This window comes from Amia ocellicauda, chromosome 6, assembly GCF_036373705.1.
Source record: "Amia ocellicauda isolate fAmiCal2 chromosome 6, fAmiCal2.hap1, whole genome shotgun sequence".
Taxonomy (NCBI): domain Eukaryota; kingdom Metazoa; phylum Chordata; class Actinopteri; order Amiiformes; family Amiidae; genus Amia; species Amia ocellicauda.
In genome coordinates, this window is record NC_089855.1 from 5,606,132 (window position 1) to 5,621,149 (window position 15,018).

The 15,018-nt window shown below is 40.0% G+C and overlaps 1 protein-coding gene across 3 annotated transcripts in view; it reads right to left on the reverse strand.

Annotated features, from left to right (window-relative positions):
- LOC136750815 (rho GTPase-activating protein 6) overlaps positions 1 to 15,018 on the reverse strand; it is a 111,842-nt gene that overhangs the window by 13,517 nt on the left and 83,307 nt on the right. For all 3 annotated transcript variants that reach the window (XM_066705912.1, XM_066705911.1, XM_066705913.1), the window contains exons 2-4: positions 9,474 to 9,633; positions 4,895 to 4,966; positions 2,136 to 2,392 (exon numbers count right to left, since the gene is read on the reverse strand). In XM_066705912.1, coding sequence (XP_066562009.1) covers positions 2,136 to 2,392; positions 4,895 to 4,966; positions 9,474 to 9,633 — 489 coding nt within the window. The remainder of the gene's footprint in view (positions 1 to 2,135; positions 2,393 to 4,894; positions 4,967 to 9,473; positions 9,634 to 15,018) is intronic.

Below are 15,018 nucleotides of genomic sequence, written 5' to 3' on the forward strand. Positions count from 1 at the left end.
TCAGTACAGCATGTGACTTCTGACTATTGCAATCATGGCTCAATAACATGTATAAAGTGCTGCAGTCATTTTAAATTATTCTGTGCAATCTCTTCATCTGTGAAGAAGTGAACTGACCACTGACATTACAATTTCCTATTATTTACAATCACCTCCCGTCAACAGATGTTTAGGTGTAATGAATAGGCAACAGACCAAATAAAAACACGAGTTCAGCGGCAGGAACAGCGTCTGTGTCAGACAATGCGACCCGGGCAAACTTCTGGAAATGTCACCATCACAATCATGAGCCTTGCAATAATTTCCCCTTTCTTTCTCTTGCTATTAAGTTCTCCATTCATCTGCCGAATAAGGTTTGTGTTTTTTTACTAATAATGGCTGACAATATTTGTCTAGTTAAACACTGTAAAGGAGCTGTTTACACTTCAGGCTCAGGGTCAGATGATGTGCACGAATACATTCGCAAAGCAATCTGATGATCTGGCACAGCTTGATATATTCCTGATACATACCAGTATCTTTCAGGTAACAGATGATAAAGTTATTAATTATTATTATTATTAGTCCCCTCCATTCAAGGTCTGCAATGTACAGATAAGAATAAAAAGAACCAAACCAAGCCTCCATCAACTCTAAAATGCAAACCAAAACAGAATCTTTCCCTTTTTTTAAAGACTAAAAACACCAGTGGCTACCATACTGAAGATTGACTGCAGGACTTGATTTGATACACAGTTTGTTTACTTGGGGAAACATCAGCTGACCCTGTCCTGCAGCAATTCCCCTGCTACTGTATCTCACTTGGCCAAGTGTAACTAAGATTGCCTCATTGTAACTCACTAATGGAAACTGAAGGACAATCGCACTTACATAATGTTTAAATGTGAGTTAAATAAAGAGTTGAACTGTCCACTATGTGATGCATATGTCAGTTTATGCAAGAACGTTGCTATATTTCTGTATGTACGGGCAGTTCCTTACTGCTTTAACCCAGGACAGTGGCAGCAAACCCCCTCCTGTAGCCAGACCCCCCCACACCATCACAAGAGGGACGCCACTTTTACTTCTGATGGACACAAATCACATCTGGAAGCAGATACGTTGGAAGAAAGCCAAGGCGGCAGCTAAACAACAGGTTCATGAGAGTGTAGGGATTAGCCCTCTGCCGCGGGGCTGTCATGGACTGACTTTCGTATGAAATGTCCTGGGAGCACATACATTTACATTTCGGTTGGATCCCACCATCTTCAGTAGCTTTGTTCTACACAAGGAATGTGCTAGACCAGAGAGACGATCCTTGGCAGTTGGGAATATTATTTTTTTTTAAGTCTGATTGAGGTTTGGACAACTTCCAGGTGGATCCCGAGGCCATCCTCTTTGTGACTGAGGCAAGAGCAACAATTTAATATAGCGGCTTAAGCTTAAGACCTGAGCTCAGACTTCAGACAGAGAGTAAGCGCTGCAGGTATTATGAATTAAGGTGTTGTTGTTATTGTACACGGATTCCCACACTGACTCCTGGAGAGAACACACTTCACATTGTGCGACGAGAAGGCAGAACATGACAAAGGGGTTCTTGGCTAAAGAGTAGCAACATTTAGGAGGTATGCTAAGATTGCAAGGCTACTGGTAATATATCCGAGTACATAGTCACACAGATGAAGGCATCCGCAGGCTGGGAAACGAGAAACTGTCCAGCATTTTCTTTTCAATAGGTTCTCAACTACCACTGAAGTTACTATTTTAAACCTCCATTGTTTTGTCGGTTGACTATCGTAAGAGCTTTGCAAGCTGTTCATCAGCAGCCAAAAACAAGAGCCCTCTGGCCAGCCTCATCCTGGTGGATTTCATAAAATTTTAAACAACCTAAAAAAGTCGCTACTATTGTTCCTGATGATAAAAACAGTCCAGACACTATTCATCTCACAAATACTACGCTGTCGACACATTACTATGCACACAATGCGGTGTTTACCACATCACGCTATTGTGTTTCTCTCAGGACTATAATAACCTTTTGTTGCACGGTGTTCGCTAAGCCTCGCGCCGGGGAAATAGACAATGAGCCTAAGTCTGAAAACCCGAGAGCTATAAGGTAACAGTATGCCGTCGCTCCCCCCCGGGGGTGTCCCTACCCGTCTCCGCGCCCTCGGGGCCGGTTCAGGGGTGTTGGGGGACGTGGATTCGTTGGGCGTTTCCGACGTCGAGCTGAGAGATGAGTTGCTACTGGAGAGCTCTTTGTTCGGCCTCTTGGCGGCAAACTGCAGGATGGAGGAGACCAGGTCAGTGGAGTCTTTCTGCTCCTCTCTCTGGGAATCTTGCCTCTGCTTGTGGGTCCTGTCGTTAGCTATGACTTGGGACAGTGGCATCCCAAATGCCTGAGGCACAAACTCTGTAAACAGAGAACAACAAAAAGAGACACACAATGGTTTGACTGAGATGGTTTGTTTTAAATAGGCAAACAAAAAAGAAGAACTGACCTCAAGTGCAACATCACGTTGTGTTTGTCCTGTTTATTTCTCCCTGTTAACAGTGGTACGAGTGGTAACATACAGAATACAAGAAAGGTATTCAGCACAGACCTGGCGGCAAAGGCTGTAAACACCACAAACGATGGGCACTTTCTTTAACAACAGGAAAAGCACCACCCTGATCGAGATGAATACCCCACTGTTTGGGGTACTTTGTAACACGCCTTTCCCGGGAAGAAACATCTATAAACCTCTTGTAAACTAGTATTCATATGAAAGGCTCTTAGGTGGATTTGATGCTACCGTAGTGCCAGGCGTGTTCACAGTATAGTTCATAGTTAACAGCCAATGTTCTAAAAGTAAATGCCAAATATTCCAGTTATTTTTATAGCAATTTATTAACTGCTGCACACAAAAAAAGCACAAAATGGCAGTGCTGTGTAAATGTGTAGACAATGTTATTTATTTATTTATTAAACATGCTTAGTCCAGATGTTGTACACCGTTTTATTTCCATATTCAGGCATATTAATTCTAACTGTGTGATCCCTCGTTCTCCATCTGCTGTTCTGATGGATTTTTTTTTAAATGGAAATTTACACTATTGAATTTACGAGCACTTAGTGGTAGTGAGTTAAAACGCCGGCGTTGAAACTGCGGTCCGATGGCCAGGGTGGAGTGCAATCCGTGAAAATAAACGCAACGTCGTGTTTTCTGAAAATACTATGCAATTAAAAGAATCTTTGTTATCCCCACTTTTAATCTGGTATTGTAAGGCTTGTTTTAAAGTTTAGACTTCTATATTAGTGTATACATTTACTTACTTACTTATTTTGTAAAGTTACGGAAGCTGGCCAAAATAAATTACTTTCTTTAGGAGTTTTTATTATGCCAGATAAATGGTTGTGGACAGAAAATAATCCTTAAAACTGATCCCAATTCTGCTCTTTTTGATACAGCAGTAAGGGTTTCTGAGCTGGATTAGCTACTAATAACCATATGAGCACAATCGTCTGAATGGCTTCCTCACATCTGTAATATTTATTATGCTTGAGTGTTATTATGCTCAACATTAAGCTTATACCGGGATGTATAGGGTCACTGTGGGTTAAGATAGATGAGTCATGCAGCATCGGATAAAATTAAATAAATGATATATTCAGGGACACACAGATATCTTCAAACCCATGCAAATGGCACGAATAACACAAGTCTGTTTATTTACTCCAAGGTTTGTTACGACGACTGTTTAAAAGAGGTGTATTCATAAGTGCGCACAGTGAATGATAAATGTTGTTAATCATCGACCGTTCATGTGTAACTCAAGGAAAAACTCACGAGCAAGAAGCCCACCATGGAAACCTCTTGCCCTCGATGACAAAAGCCCTCTTTTGGGATTGTTTTTGTTCTCGCCCTGGCTGCGCGGTCGACGGTGCGTTTTCGCATTCCAGCGGACATTTTTGTAAGGGGTTGGGGCTGCGCAGTTGCTGAAGCAGCCTTTTCAGGAGGGTATACTGTATATTTTTGCTCTGTGGTATGTCAGTATAAACAGCTGAGAATGCTTGACTCCAGTAACACCCGCATAGCTCTGCTGGAATGGATGAAAGACTCCATTTTCCGCTGTCAATGGGACGGCGAGAGAATGTGTGAGGAAACAGATCCCAGCTGTCCGGAGACAAAGTCCACAGTCCCCGCCATCAAAAATCTGTCCTCCCGCCATGAGAAGCCATCTTTGCTTGCCAGGATGGGAAAGCCCTGTACGTTTTATTTCCAAGAGCAGTAAATCAAATAAATGCTCTAGTCCACTGTGTAGTAATATAAAGGATGTCCCACCATATATTGTCTAATATTTGTTAATATCTAATATTTATCTCATTCACACACAATACTCTAACTGTGTCAGGTCTGAGTGGCAGTATCATTACTTGTTCTCATTTTAATGGTGAATAACACATCAAGTAATTGTTGTGAGACCACTGGCCATTTAGACATTTTTCATTGTGAATTCAGATACTTGACCTCTGATCTGCACACATCGTAAGTTTTCTCTAACCTGTTTCCCTTCACAAGGAATAACTTTAGCAATCTAGCAATATCCTAATGTTTGTATAGCCACATAATTCAAGAATAAGTTACAAAGGAGGGTCTTTTCCTTTCATCTCTTTCTAGAATGCAAATATAAACACCTATAAAATGGAAACAGCCTGAGTCCGTGGATAGGTTTGTACAAAACAATCCCCCCAAAATAAATAAAAGGGTCAGATTTTCTTATAATTGAAATTTGAACATGTTTGCTAAATATTAGTATGTTTCTCACTGTAATTTAAAGTTATTCCTTACTTTTCCAGCTTACCTGCTGTGTACTGAGCTGTGGGCTTTATGTTTATACTACTAATTACATTAACATAAAAAAATGGCCTCACCTTTATCTTTGTTCTTCTCTTTGGCTAATGAATCCAGCTTCCTCCTCAACGATTTCTTACGCTTTTGACCATCTGAAAACACATCAAATAAGTCATGTTAATTAGGTGGCAAGTGACAATATGTGACATCATGGAAACATGAAGATGTGACAGATGTTAAAATGGCAATGGGCCAGACACATCTCAAGAAGAACAGATCAAAGATGGCCAAAGGAAGCTTTTGAATGGATCCCGAGAGATGAAAAGACCTAGAAGACGACCACATAAAAGATGGGAAGATGAAATCATACACTGCAGGTGTGACGTGGAAAAGAGAAGCTGTAGATCGAAGCCAGTGGAGACAACTTAGGGAGCCTTAATACAGCAGTGGATCAATATGGGCTGATGGTGATTATATATATATATATATATATATATATATATATATATTAATAGCAGTGTTTTGTATTTATCTATCAATTATGCTGACATATTTTGAGAAAGCATAAATGATATTGAAAAAAGTCACACTGGGGAAATCAATCACACCAAGCCCAGTATTATAGTCCTGTCAAGACACATTTGAATTAATTGATGTGGTCTCCAGAAAAACTCCCATCAGAAAACTCTTCAAGCGTCAAAATCTCCCCTCCATACAAGGGAAATAAATCAATAAACTATGAGGTGGAGTATCCCAACTCTATTAATTCCCTCAGACATTCATCTCTCAAAATAATGAATTAATTCTCCAAATATCGCTTTCTTTCTTTAACTGATTTATTTTACAATAACAGGCCAAAGAAAAGTCCTCACCATCAAGGTTATCCAGGTTCCAGGCTTTGTAAAGGTATTCCACACTTCACTCCAACAGTGGTTAAGAAAAACAGACCTTTAATGACCTCAGTGCTGCTGCAAAGCTTTGACAAATCACCCCTGGGGTCGTTAAAACACATTTACTTCACAGCTTTGAGAAAACGAGAATACCTTTTGGATTTTTAGGGTAATTGCATATTTTAAAATCCAAAACACCTAAAAAAGGGACATTTCAGACAGTTGTACTGGGCTCTAAATAGCACACGGCACATATATCCCATAGAATAGCTCCACAAAATAGTACTCAGTCAAGGTGGGTGGGTCAAAGTTTTGATTTAATCCCAGCCATGGTCTAGGACAATTATAACCTGCAACTCTACTAATCTAACAGACACTTGGATACTGTCTTTCATCTGTGAACAAAGACTGCGGAAGAAATTGATGTTTTAAAACAATAAAATCCTCCTAAGTGAGTTTTGTATTCCATCTTACAAAAGGGTTTTCCTCCTTTTGTATTATTGTCCTAGAAAGTGATTAAAGCATTTATGAATGAGGGGCCCCAGGGATGCTCTCTGGGGTTTCAGCTGGTTTGAGTCATTTAAAATAAAATAAAATTAATCATACGGCATTTGCAGAAAAACAGGAACGTCTTGAATTTTTAAAGTTGCAAGAGGGTCATATGTCCTTCACAGCCCTACCTCCAGTATTAACCTAAATTTAAGCTAATCTTAAAGTAACTGTTTCCTCTCTATAGGCAGAGAAATGTAATTAATTACTAAAGTACATACAGTATAAACATTAAAATGCATTAATTCGAATTGAGAAACCATACAATGCAACTAAAGTTTACTTCTTCAGATTTTCCCCGTTAAACCTTTAGTATAAGGTTGCAAAAAAAAAGAACATTATCACATTCTTCTCAGTAATTACACAATAACAGTTGTTTTCCCATGGTGTGGTTTTCCCCAGAAACCCCCCAGAAACTAAAAAATGAAACTACATTTCCTATAAGATGAGTTCACCAATGCAAGTAACGTTGTTCAATGGTAGCCTCTGTATAATGGTGTTTGCTTTCATAAAATGTCCCCAAATCATATTAGATACCACATTTCACTTGAATCTGACAAGATTAACACACACACACGCACACACATGCACACGCACATGCACACTTGGGAATGACATGTGCGTGTTCCACAAAGGCAACAATTGCAACTTCCCAAGGAAGAAAAATGCAGATTTTTATTAGGTTCAAATAAATTACAATCTCATAATCCAAGTTTCCATGAAATGAAGCATGTCGATATACAGCTTTTTAGAGGAGAAGAAAATGTTTTGGATAGTCACGTTCGCTGCATAGTTCCGTGATGTATTTATGCAACTGCTCTGTGGACATTTTAACGGATGCCCTATAAAAATACACACTTTCAGAGGGCTGGTGTTGTGTGTTCACTGCACTCTGCGGCGCCGATAAAATGACCATATAGAGCCATTTTGTACACACAGGCAGCTACAAACATGAATGAAGCAAAATCCTCCTGCGCCGAACCAGCGTCTGTGAAAAATATCAAGAGCTTGGAATGTGATCTGCGTCTGATTTATAGCCCTCAGCGTGTGCATGAAAGTGCCTGGCTTGTGATAACGGATATATATTTCAATGGTATACAGAGATCATTCAGGAGACAGACAGTGGTCAGGCTGTCAAGTTAACTATGTGAGGGGTTAGCAAGATACTACTATGGTTTAACTGCAATTAGTACACAAAGTATAGAATATGACATTGTTACATCTAATGGGAATTTACAAAGTGTGCCGAACCTTAAAATGGCTCATTTAAGACTTATTGTTAGGCTGCCTGTTCAATATTGTATTACAAGTTCATTTTAAAATACTGCAGCTATTCAGACACATAAAATCAAAAATAAAAACAGTTTTTTCTCTGTTGAATGCTAGTCCCAAGGAGCGAAAGGTCACTGCCTCCAAGACAGCGCAAGACAACAAATGCATGGAAATCTGTATTTGAAATACATGCATTATCAGTATTCTTAAGGATTAGTGCACAAACGTGAGTGAGCATGCATGTGTCCTTCACTGTTTCAGTCGCTGCTCGGAAAAGAACCGTTTGAACCGTTGCAGTGGAAATTAATGAGAAGCACATGTTGAAACCTGATCCTCGGATGGGTTTCTGCTCGAGCCCCTGCCCTCGACATGGCATCGCAGGTTTGAGAGTAAACAGACCCAAATGGTGCCATGTGGTTCAGACAACCGAGGGCTTATTGCATTTTCAAAAGCAATCACTGGAACTATGCTTTTTCTGTGACAGATATTTCACTTTCACTCGCCTACGGCTTTGCAAAGACGTAGCATGATCTGCAATATAAACTTGAAAAACATCTAAGCCTACTGGGATAGCAGACACATTTAAATATTGCTCCTGTATTTTCTACTGTCCAGAGAGAAACTGGTCTCTGAGTTACTGAAGTCTGTGCCAGAGGTGAGCTCAGGACGCAATGGTGATCAAGCGCGTCTCATATTTTCACATATTCTCCTTGAAGCACTGCATTACTTTCTCAGATCCCACGCCAGGGTATGTAATCAGTCAGCCAGCCAAGTGATCTCCCGAGAGCAGGACAATGTGCCCCCGTCAACTGACCCCCAAAACTTTGAAAGAATTCACCTGCAATCCCACAACAGGGTTTGCAATCCCACATGGTTTAGAGTTCATAAAACAGTGAAGATCTGGACACATTAGAAAAACAGCAACCCACGTAATTTTGTGCAACATGTTGTGTATGTGTAGGTGTGTGCGAATGAACTAAGCTGATTTTTTCTGACTTGACAGTTTGACAGTCTGCTAAGGAGGTGAAATACTAAGGTGAAAAGACAGAATACATTATATTCTCCACTTACACTTTTTAAAGTAACCTTTTTTTTTAAATAACTTTAATAATTATCTCTGGCAGACGTTGGTCCTGTTAGGAGAGATTTAATCTACATCTTTCCCTGTTTAAGAACGAGGAATTTGCATCTCTGCATGAAAGTAATCATAATCGTTGACAGGTTTTATTGTAATAACAATAGCTGTTTTCTCCAGAAAAGCCCACATTGAGAACACAATTCCGTTTGTTACAGATTTCAATATAATCTAATAGGAGGAGAGAACCCAAAAGCTCTAAAACAGGAAGGAAGAAACCTCCTTGCGAAACGTTAAACTATGCTAGTTGTGTAAGCTTTGTATGAACTTCTCCCTTGGGGGCATGCTTGTTGTTAAAATGCCATTAGCTGGGTCCGGACACAAGCACTGTGATTCAACACACATTGAGCTTCCAGAATTGTCCTAAATATGCGCTGTTGTGTTTTATACAATAAACTGGCATGTTTTGCAATAGCACTAGTTATTGTGTTTTGATTATCTGTTCCCGTTACAGTACAATTGTGAGTTGTGGGATTGGTGCCTGTCAGGAACTCCTTCATCCTGAGTCTGATCTGTACAGCTGGTCTGGTATAACAATTTTCAGAAAATAAGAAAAGTCTCTGCCGTTGACTTCAGCTGGAACTGAAGGTCAAATAAAAGCTTTCTGTGACAAAGACAAACAACTCAAGCCAAACAATACACAGATAAAAAAATACACAAAAGCCGACTGTGAAATGGTTCAAAGAGGACTCTTCAGAAAGCGTACCATATTTCAGAGACACGCAGGAGGAAACCAGCCAGCCCTAATCACCCTTAACATCACTGAGGGGCTATATCTTTCACTGGACCAGTATTTTCCAAAAGACTGGGTACCTTTGGGGATCGTTATCTGGCATCCAAGGTCATAGTCCTGCAGCAGCCGATTGAAGGCGACTTCCTGCAGACGCACTCTCTCCAGCTCAGAGAGACTCTGGATCGGCACGGGCTTTAGTCGCACGCTGCGGCCGGACATGCTGTTCCAGGTAAAGTCTCCCTGCAAAGAAGAGAAAAGCACAAACGTGAGCAAGATTTCGGAGTCTGAACTGGTAATACTTTATATAGAATCGGGAATCAGAGTAAGGGGATACACATACAGAGATAGGGATACAGGTTAATGCTTAAGTTCCTGTTTCGTTCATGTCAGAAGTGATCACTAAACCTTTTTGATGATACAAATGTATTTTATTTGTTAAATAACTAGATGCGTCAGGACTCATCTGTCTCTTACACATTATGATTGACTGCTAATGAAGCCGAGTGATGGCTCTTTGTTTCATTGCTTTTCACTGCACCGGTAGTTTGGTCTGTTTTTAGAAACACTGGGAATTCTCAGGCGCTCTTATCAGATTAGTGAAATTGTAATATTTCAAACACTTCCCGGAAGTGGGAATCCAGATTATTCCCGGTCTCTTAGTGATAACGTTAAAACATTAAATACTAACACTTTATTTTCTATTTCTGAGTAAGATCAAGATTGGGAAATGGGAAAGTAATAATCTCTATAAAAGTGCAAAGCATGTTGTTTCCCTGTGTTAGCTGAACCACAAAGGATTGTTTGAAGAATAAACCATATTCCCACGGCACAGACCGGTGCCAAGTGCCAGAAAATGTGATTTACACGCAGCCGAGTTAAAGCTTGTGCTGGTAGCTTTCTAGTTCTATATTTAAACACACATAAGCAAGAATAATTACAGTTGGATAGTAAGAATGATTTGTGCATATTTGCTCTGTCAAACATTGAATTAACAATTCAATAACAAAGTAATGTTTAATTTTCATCTCACACTCACAGGTAAAATATTCCATCTATCAAGCACAATGATTTGTGTCCACAGCACAGAGCTACTAATGTTGCACGAGCAGAAGGCCATTTCAACAACTGCCTGGCGTGACCGCAGTACAACTCTTAACAAGTTGGATGGATCTATTAGACTGAAATAAATGAATTGAAGAATAAATATATAGGCAAAATGTAATATTTATATATACTCTTGCACGAGTCTCAGGATTAGCCTCTTCTAAGAGTCATTATTTATTTCACTGAACAATTTAGTGCTTCTCTCTTCTTTAATTCTGTCCAGAAGATGAACACCTTGCCCTCCCTGTGATAGATGGATAACGGTTTCCAAAAAGGCATTTATTTTGAAGAATCATTATAAACAAGAAAGTTGGTGAGAGATCTGGAGTAGACAGTTGAATTATACACAGCTGAAGTGAAGGAACAAACAACACTTTGGAACTGCAGCCACCATAATGTAACTACGATAAACAAAGATTTTGCTCCTGCAGAAAAATCTAAATATTGCTGTTGCATTTATAAGTATCTAAGATATGACAGTTATTCAAATGTTGATAAAAAATAAAAATAAAACATCTCCACAGTTCAAAATAATCACTTCCTGAAATATGAACTTAACTAAATATAAGAGTAAGATTCTGTGCTTACCCATTAACAAAACTGTATTGTTTTCCCCCGACCCGTTCCCTAGTTTCCCAATGAACTAAAATGGCAAATTGGTCCTCAATCTACAGTCCAGATCTTTAAGAACCATCCGTACTTTGTAACTCCCACAACATCCCCACTTGCCAAATAAAAAAACCTGCTACCAAACTTCGACAGACTCTTGTTGCTCACAGCAAACCTGGCATTGGCTCTTGCAGAGGAACATTTACTTCATTTTGTTCAGAAATAACACGAGCACTAAGAATGGTTGGTGGTCCAGATTAGAAACTCAAGTCCAGCAAGACAAACCGTTATTTTGGAAAGTTCCCTTATTAGGAATCGGCTCAAGAATGTAGGAGGCACGGAGGAACATCCTCCAGAGTTGTAAAGCCAAATGTGATAGTCTCTCTGAGATGAATGAAAGAGAATCCCCTAAATAAAACAAGATGTGCCGGGAGAGCGAGATGGTTTCAACCGGCGGGCTGAAGGAAGAAAGAAAAGAATCTAAATTCTTCTGAAACGTACAAAAGAGAAATAAAATCACTTCAGACTTTATATTTACATACTTCTGTAATAGATTTAGTTAGTGTCATAATGAATGGGTCACCTGCAGATTTCCAGGCAATTTCAATTAATCAATACATTTTTATTTGTATAGCACCCTTCGCTGGGTAGCCAGAGAGCACAATGACACACAAGCACATGTAAGCAACACTGAGACTTGAACTCAAGTCCTCAGACAGGCTGTGAAGTATATTCATGCGATGGCCAAATTAATATTATGAATATTTTAAGTAGCAAAATTCCTTCTTGTTCCTACAAAACCGAACAGATTTTTTTTTAAAACAGCTCTTCAGTCCGTTCAGCTAGACTTTGGCCTTGACCGGATCCAAGCTGCGACCTAGCCGAGATTTGCCAATTACACGCTTGTACTTTAACGCACGAAGAAAGAGGTTCCTGACAATAAATTAAGCTGCGATAGAGAACAGATCTGTACTTTGTGTGAAAGAACCTGATAGAAAACACGTCAGTTTGGTGGAATGATAACAAAAGCAAGTCTCAAATACAAGGGGGTCTATAATGGATATTTATCTTTACAAATATGAGCGACACACTGACACGTGTTCAGACACGTTTGGAAGGCGTGCATAATATTCACCATATGCCTCAGTATGGGTTTCAGGTAGGTTTCAAATCTGTGCTTACCAAATGGGAATATTTGAAATGAACCAAAATAATGATGGTGGTTTGGTGTTTGAAAAAAAGTATATTAATGAAAGGTTGTCCTATATTAGCAAAGTATGCAATTCCTTCCCCCCAAAAATGTCACAGAGTGCATCAATGACCAATCATCAATCAAACAAACAGTATTCGTGTTTGATCAATCAAAATCAAAAAGTAGAAAGAGACATTCATCTAAAGATCCTCAGATGAACTCAAATAACTTAAATAGAAGAAGAACAGTCTTGGGTTGAGTCTAGGACGGAGCGAGCCCAAGTGTGACTTTCCACTTCCATATAAATAGATCTGCTCCAATACATTAAGAACATAAGAACATAAGAAAGTGTCCAATCGAGAGGCCATTCGCCCCATCCTGCTCGTTTGGTGTCCATTAATAACTAAGTGATCAAGGATCCTATCCAGTCTGTTTTTGAATGTTCCCAAATTGTCTCTTCAGCCACATCGCTGGGGAGTTTGTTCAGATTGTGACGCCTCTCTGTGTGAAGAAGTGTCTCCTGTTTTCTGTCTTGAATGCCTTGAAGCCCAATTTCCATTTGTGTCCCCGGGTGCGTGTGTCCCTGCTGATCTGGAAAAGCTCCTCTGGTTTGATGTGGTCGATGCCTTTCATGATTTTGAAGACTTGGATCAAGTCCCCACGTAGTCTCCTCTGTTCCAGGGTGAAAAGGTTCAGTTCCTCAGTCTCTCAGTAGGACGTTCCCTTCAGACCTGGAATAAGTCTGGTTGCTCTCCTCTGAACTGCCTCTAGAGCAGCGATATCTTTCTTGAAGTGTGGAGCCCAGAACTGTCCACAGTATCCAGATGAGCTCTAACTAGTGCATTGTACAGTCTGAACATCACTGCCCTTGTTCTCATTTCTACACTTTTGACAATATACCCTAGCATTGTGTTTGCCTTTTTTATTGCTTCCCCACATTGTTTGGATGGAGAAAGTGAGGAGTCCACATAGACTCCTAGGTCTTTCTCATGCGTTACTTCATCTAGTTCTATTCCTCCCATAGTGTAATTATAGTGGACATTTTTGTTACGTGCATGTAATACCTTGCACTTGTCCACAATTGAATTTCATCTGCCAGGTGTCGCCCACAACTGAATATTATCTCAGTCCCTTTGAATAGCCTGTGCTGCTGAGATTGTATCTGCTGAGCCACCTATTTTAGTATTATCTGCAAATTTGACAAGTTTGCTAACTATCCCAGAGTCCAGCTCATTAATATAGATTAGAAAAAGCAAAGTAAGAATAACAGCCGCACTGCCAAGCACATGCCTGAGTTACTGGAAACAAGCTCTTATCTTATTTAATTATCTAATTTCTATCAATTCTCACAACATGGAAATTGCCATTAGTCTGTCAATGTCCCAATCAAAGGAAAATCCATTGATGTCCGTCTGTGGAAGCCAAATCCATCTCTCCAGCAGCACCCTCACTTCATTAATGTCCGGTCTGTAAATGGCATTGATCAAGTCAATTTCCTCCGGTATGGGACGAGGGGAAACACAGACAGAGCTGTGGATCATGAAGAGAGATCTGATCTCCTGCTGAAGCAAATCTAGCCTTTAAAGGATTTAGCCTTTGAACTATAATAAAAACAGAAGTAAAAAACAAAACAAACAAACAAACACTTCCCATTTTATATACACAAATACTAAACGCTTTGCTCCCTGGACAATGTACCTCCAATAAAGATGAATCAATACTTCAGCTAACTTCATTGTGCTGTAGGAACTCACTTACCATATAGCTTCATCTCCCTCTCCTCTAGAGTGCCAGACAGACACTAGGATCCAATACTTGCCTTTCTGAGTCATTCAGAAATAGGGCACAATCGAGTGTCAGTTAAAACTCTTCTCTCCCATCTTCTCTCTCCACAAGCCACAGAGAAGATGAAGAGGAAGAATATTTATCAGCCACATTTCGCATTTGTTTGCGGATCGTGTTCTTTGCCTAATTTGCAATTCGTAGGTGTGTGTGTGCGTGTGTGTGCGTGCGTGTGCGTGCGTGTGCGTGCGTGTGTGTGCGTGTGTGTGTGTGTCCCTGTATGCCCTGCACTCACTGGTCTGCTTTGGGCAGGGTTTCCATTTTACACCAGCCCTTCTCTCCTCAGCTTCACGGAAACCTGAATTAATTATATAAAAAACAGGCTCCTCAAGCCAGTCTCCTCGGTGAGCCACTCGAAGGCCAATTTACATGCGTCTTCTCTTCCTGTTCTACACAACTACACCGCGGAGCCATTGTTTGGGCTTGGGTTAACCAGTTGTGTCCTGCTTTTCATCGCTAATGAGATATATATACCCGATGATTTAAAGACACACAGGGGTTCATGAGAGCATTACAAAAACATTCTATTTCCTGGGAAATATGTACTGTAAAATAACCACAGACCCCCTTAGCCAGCATTACATTACCACATGATTTCAGGGTAGCTCCAGCACAATGTTATGCAGATTAATACAATGAAAAATAATAAAAAGTACTGTCACACTATTGTTCCCTCTCTCTCTCTCTCTCTCTCTCTCTCTCTCTCTCTCTCTCTCACTTAAATGTTGTTCAGCTAATACAACCAGCAGTTAACTAGCTGATGTGTGTGTAACTGAAAACAGCAACAACATCAGAAAGTGAATTATATTTATTTGTCTGGAAGTACAGTACAGCTAATGTTTTCATTGCTTCATCAGTTCTAAGAAAAAAGATTATCA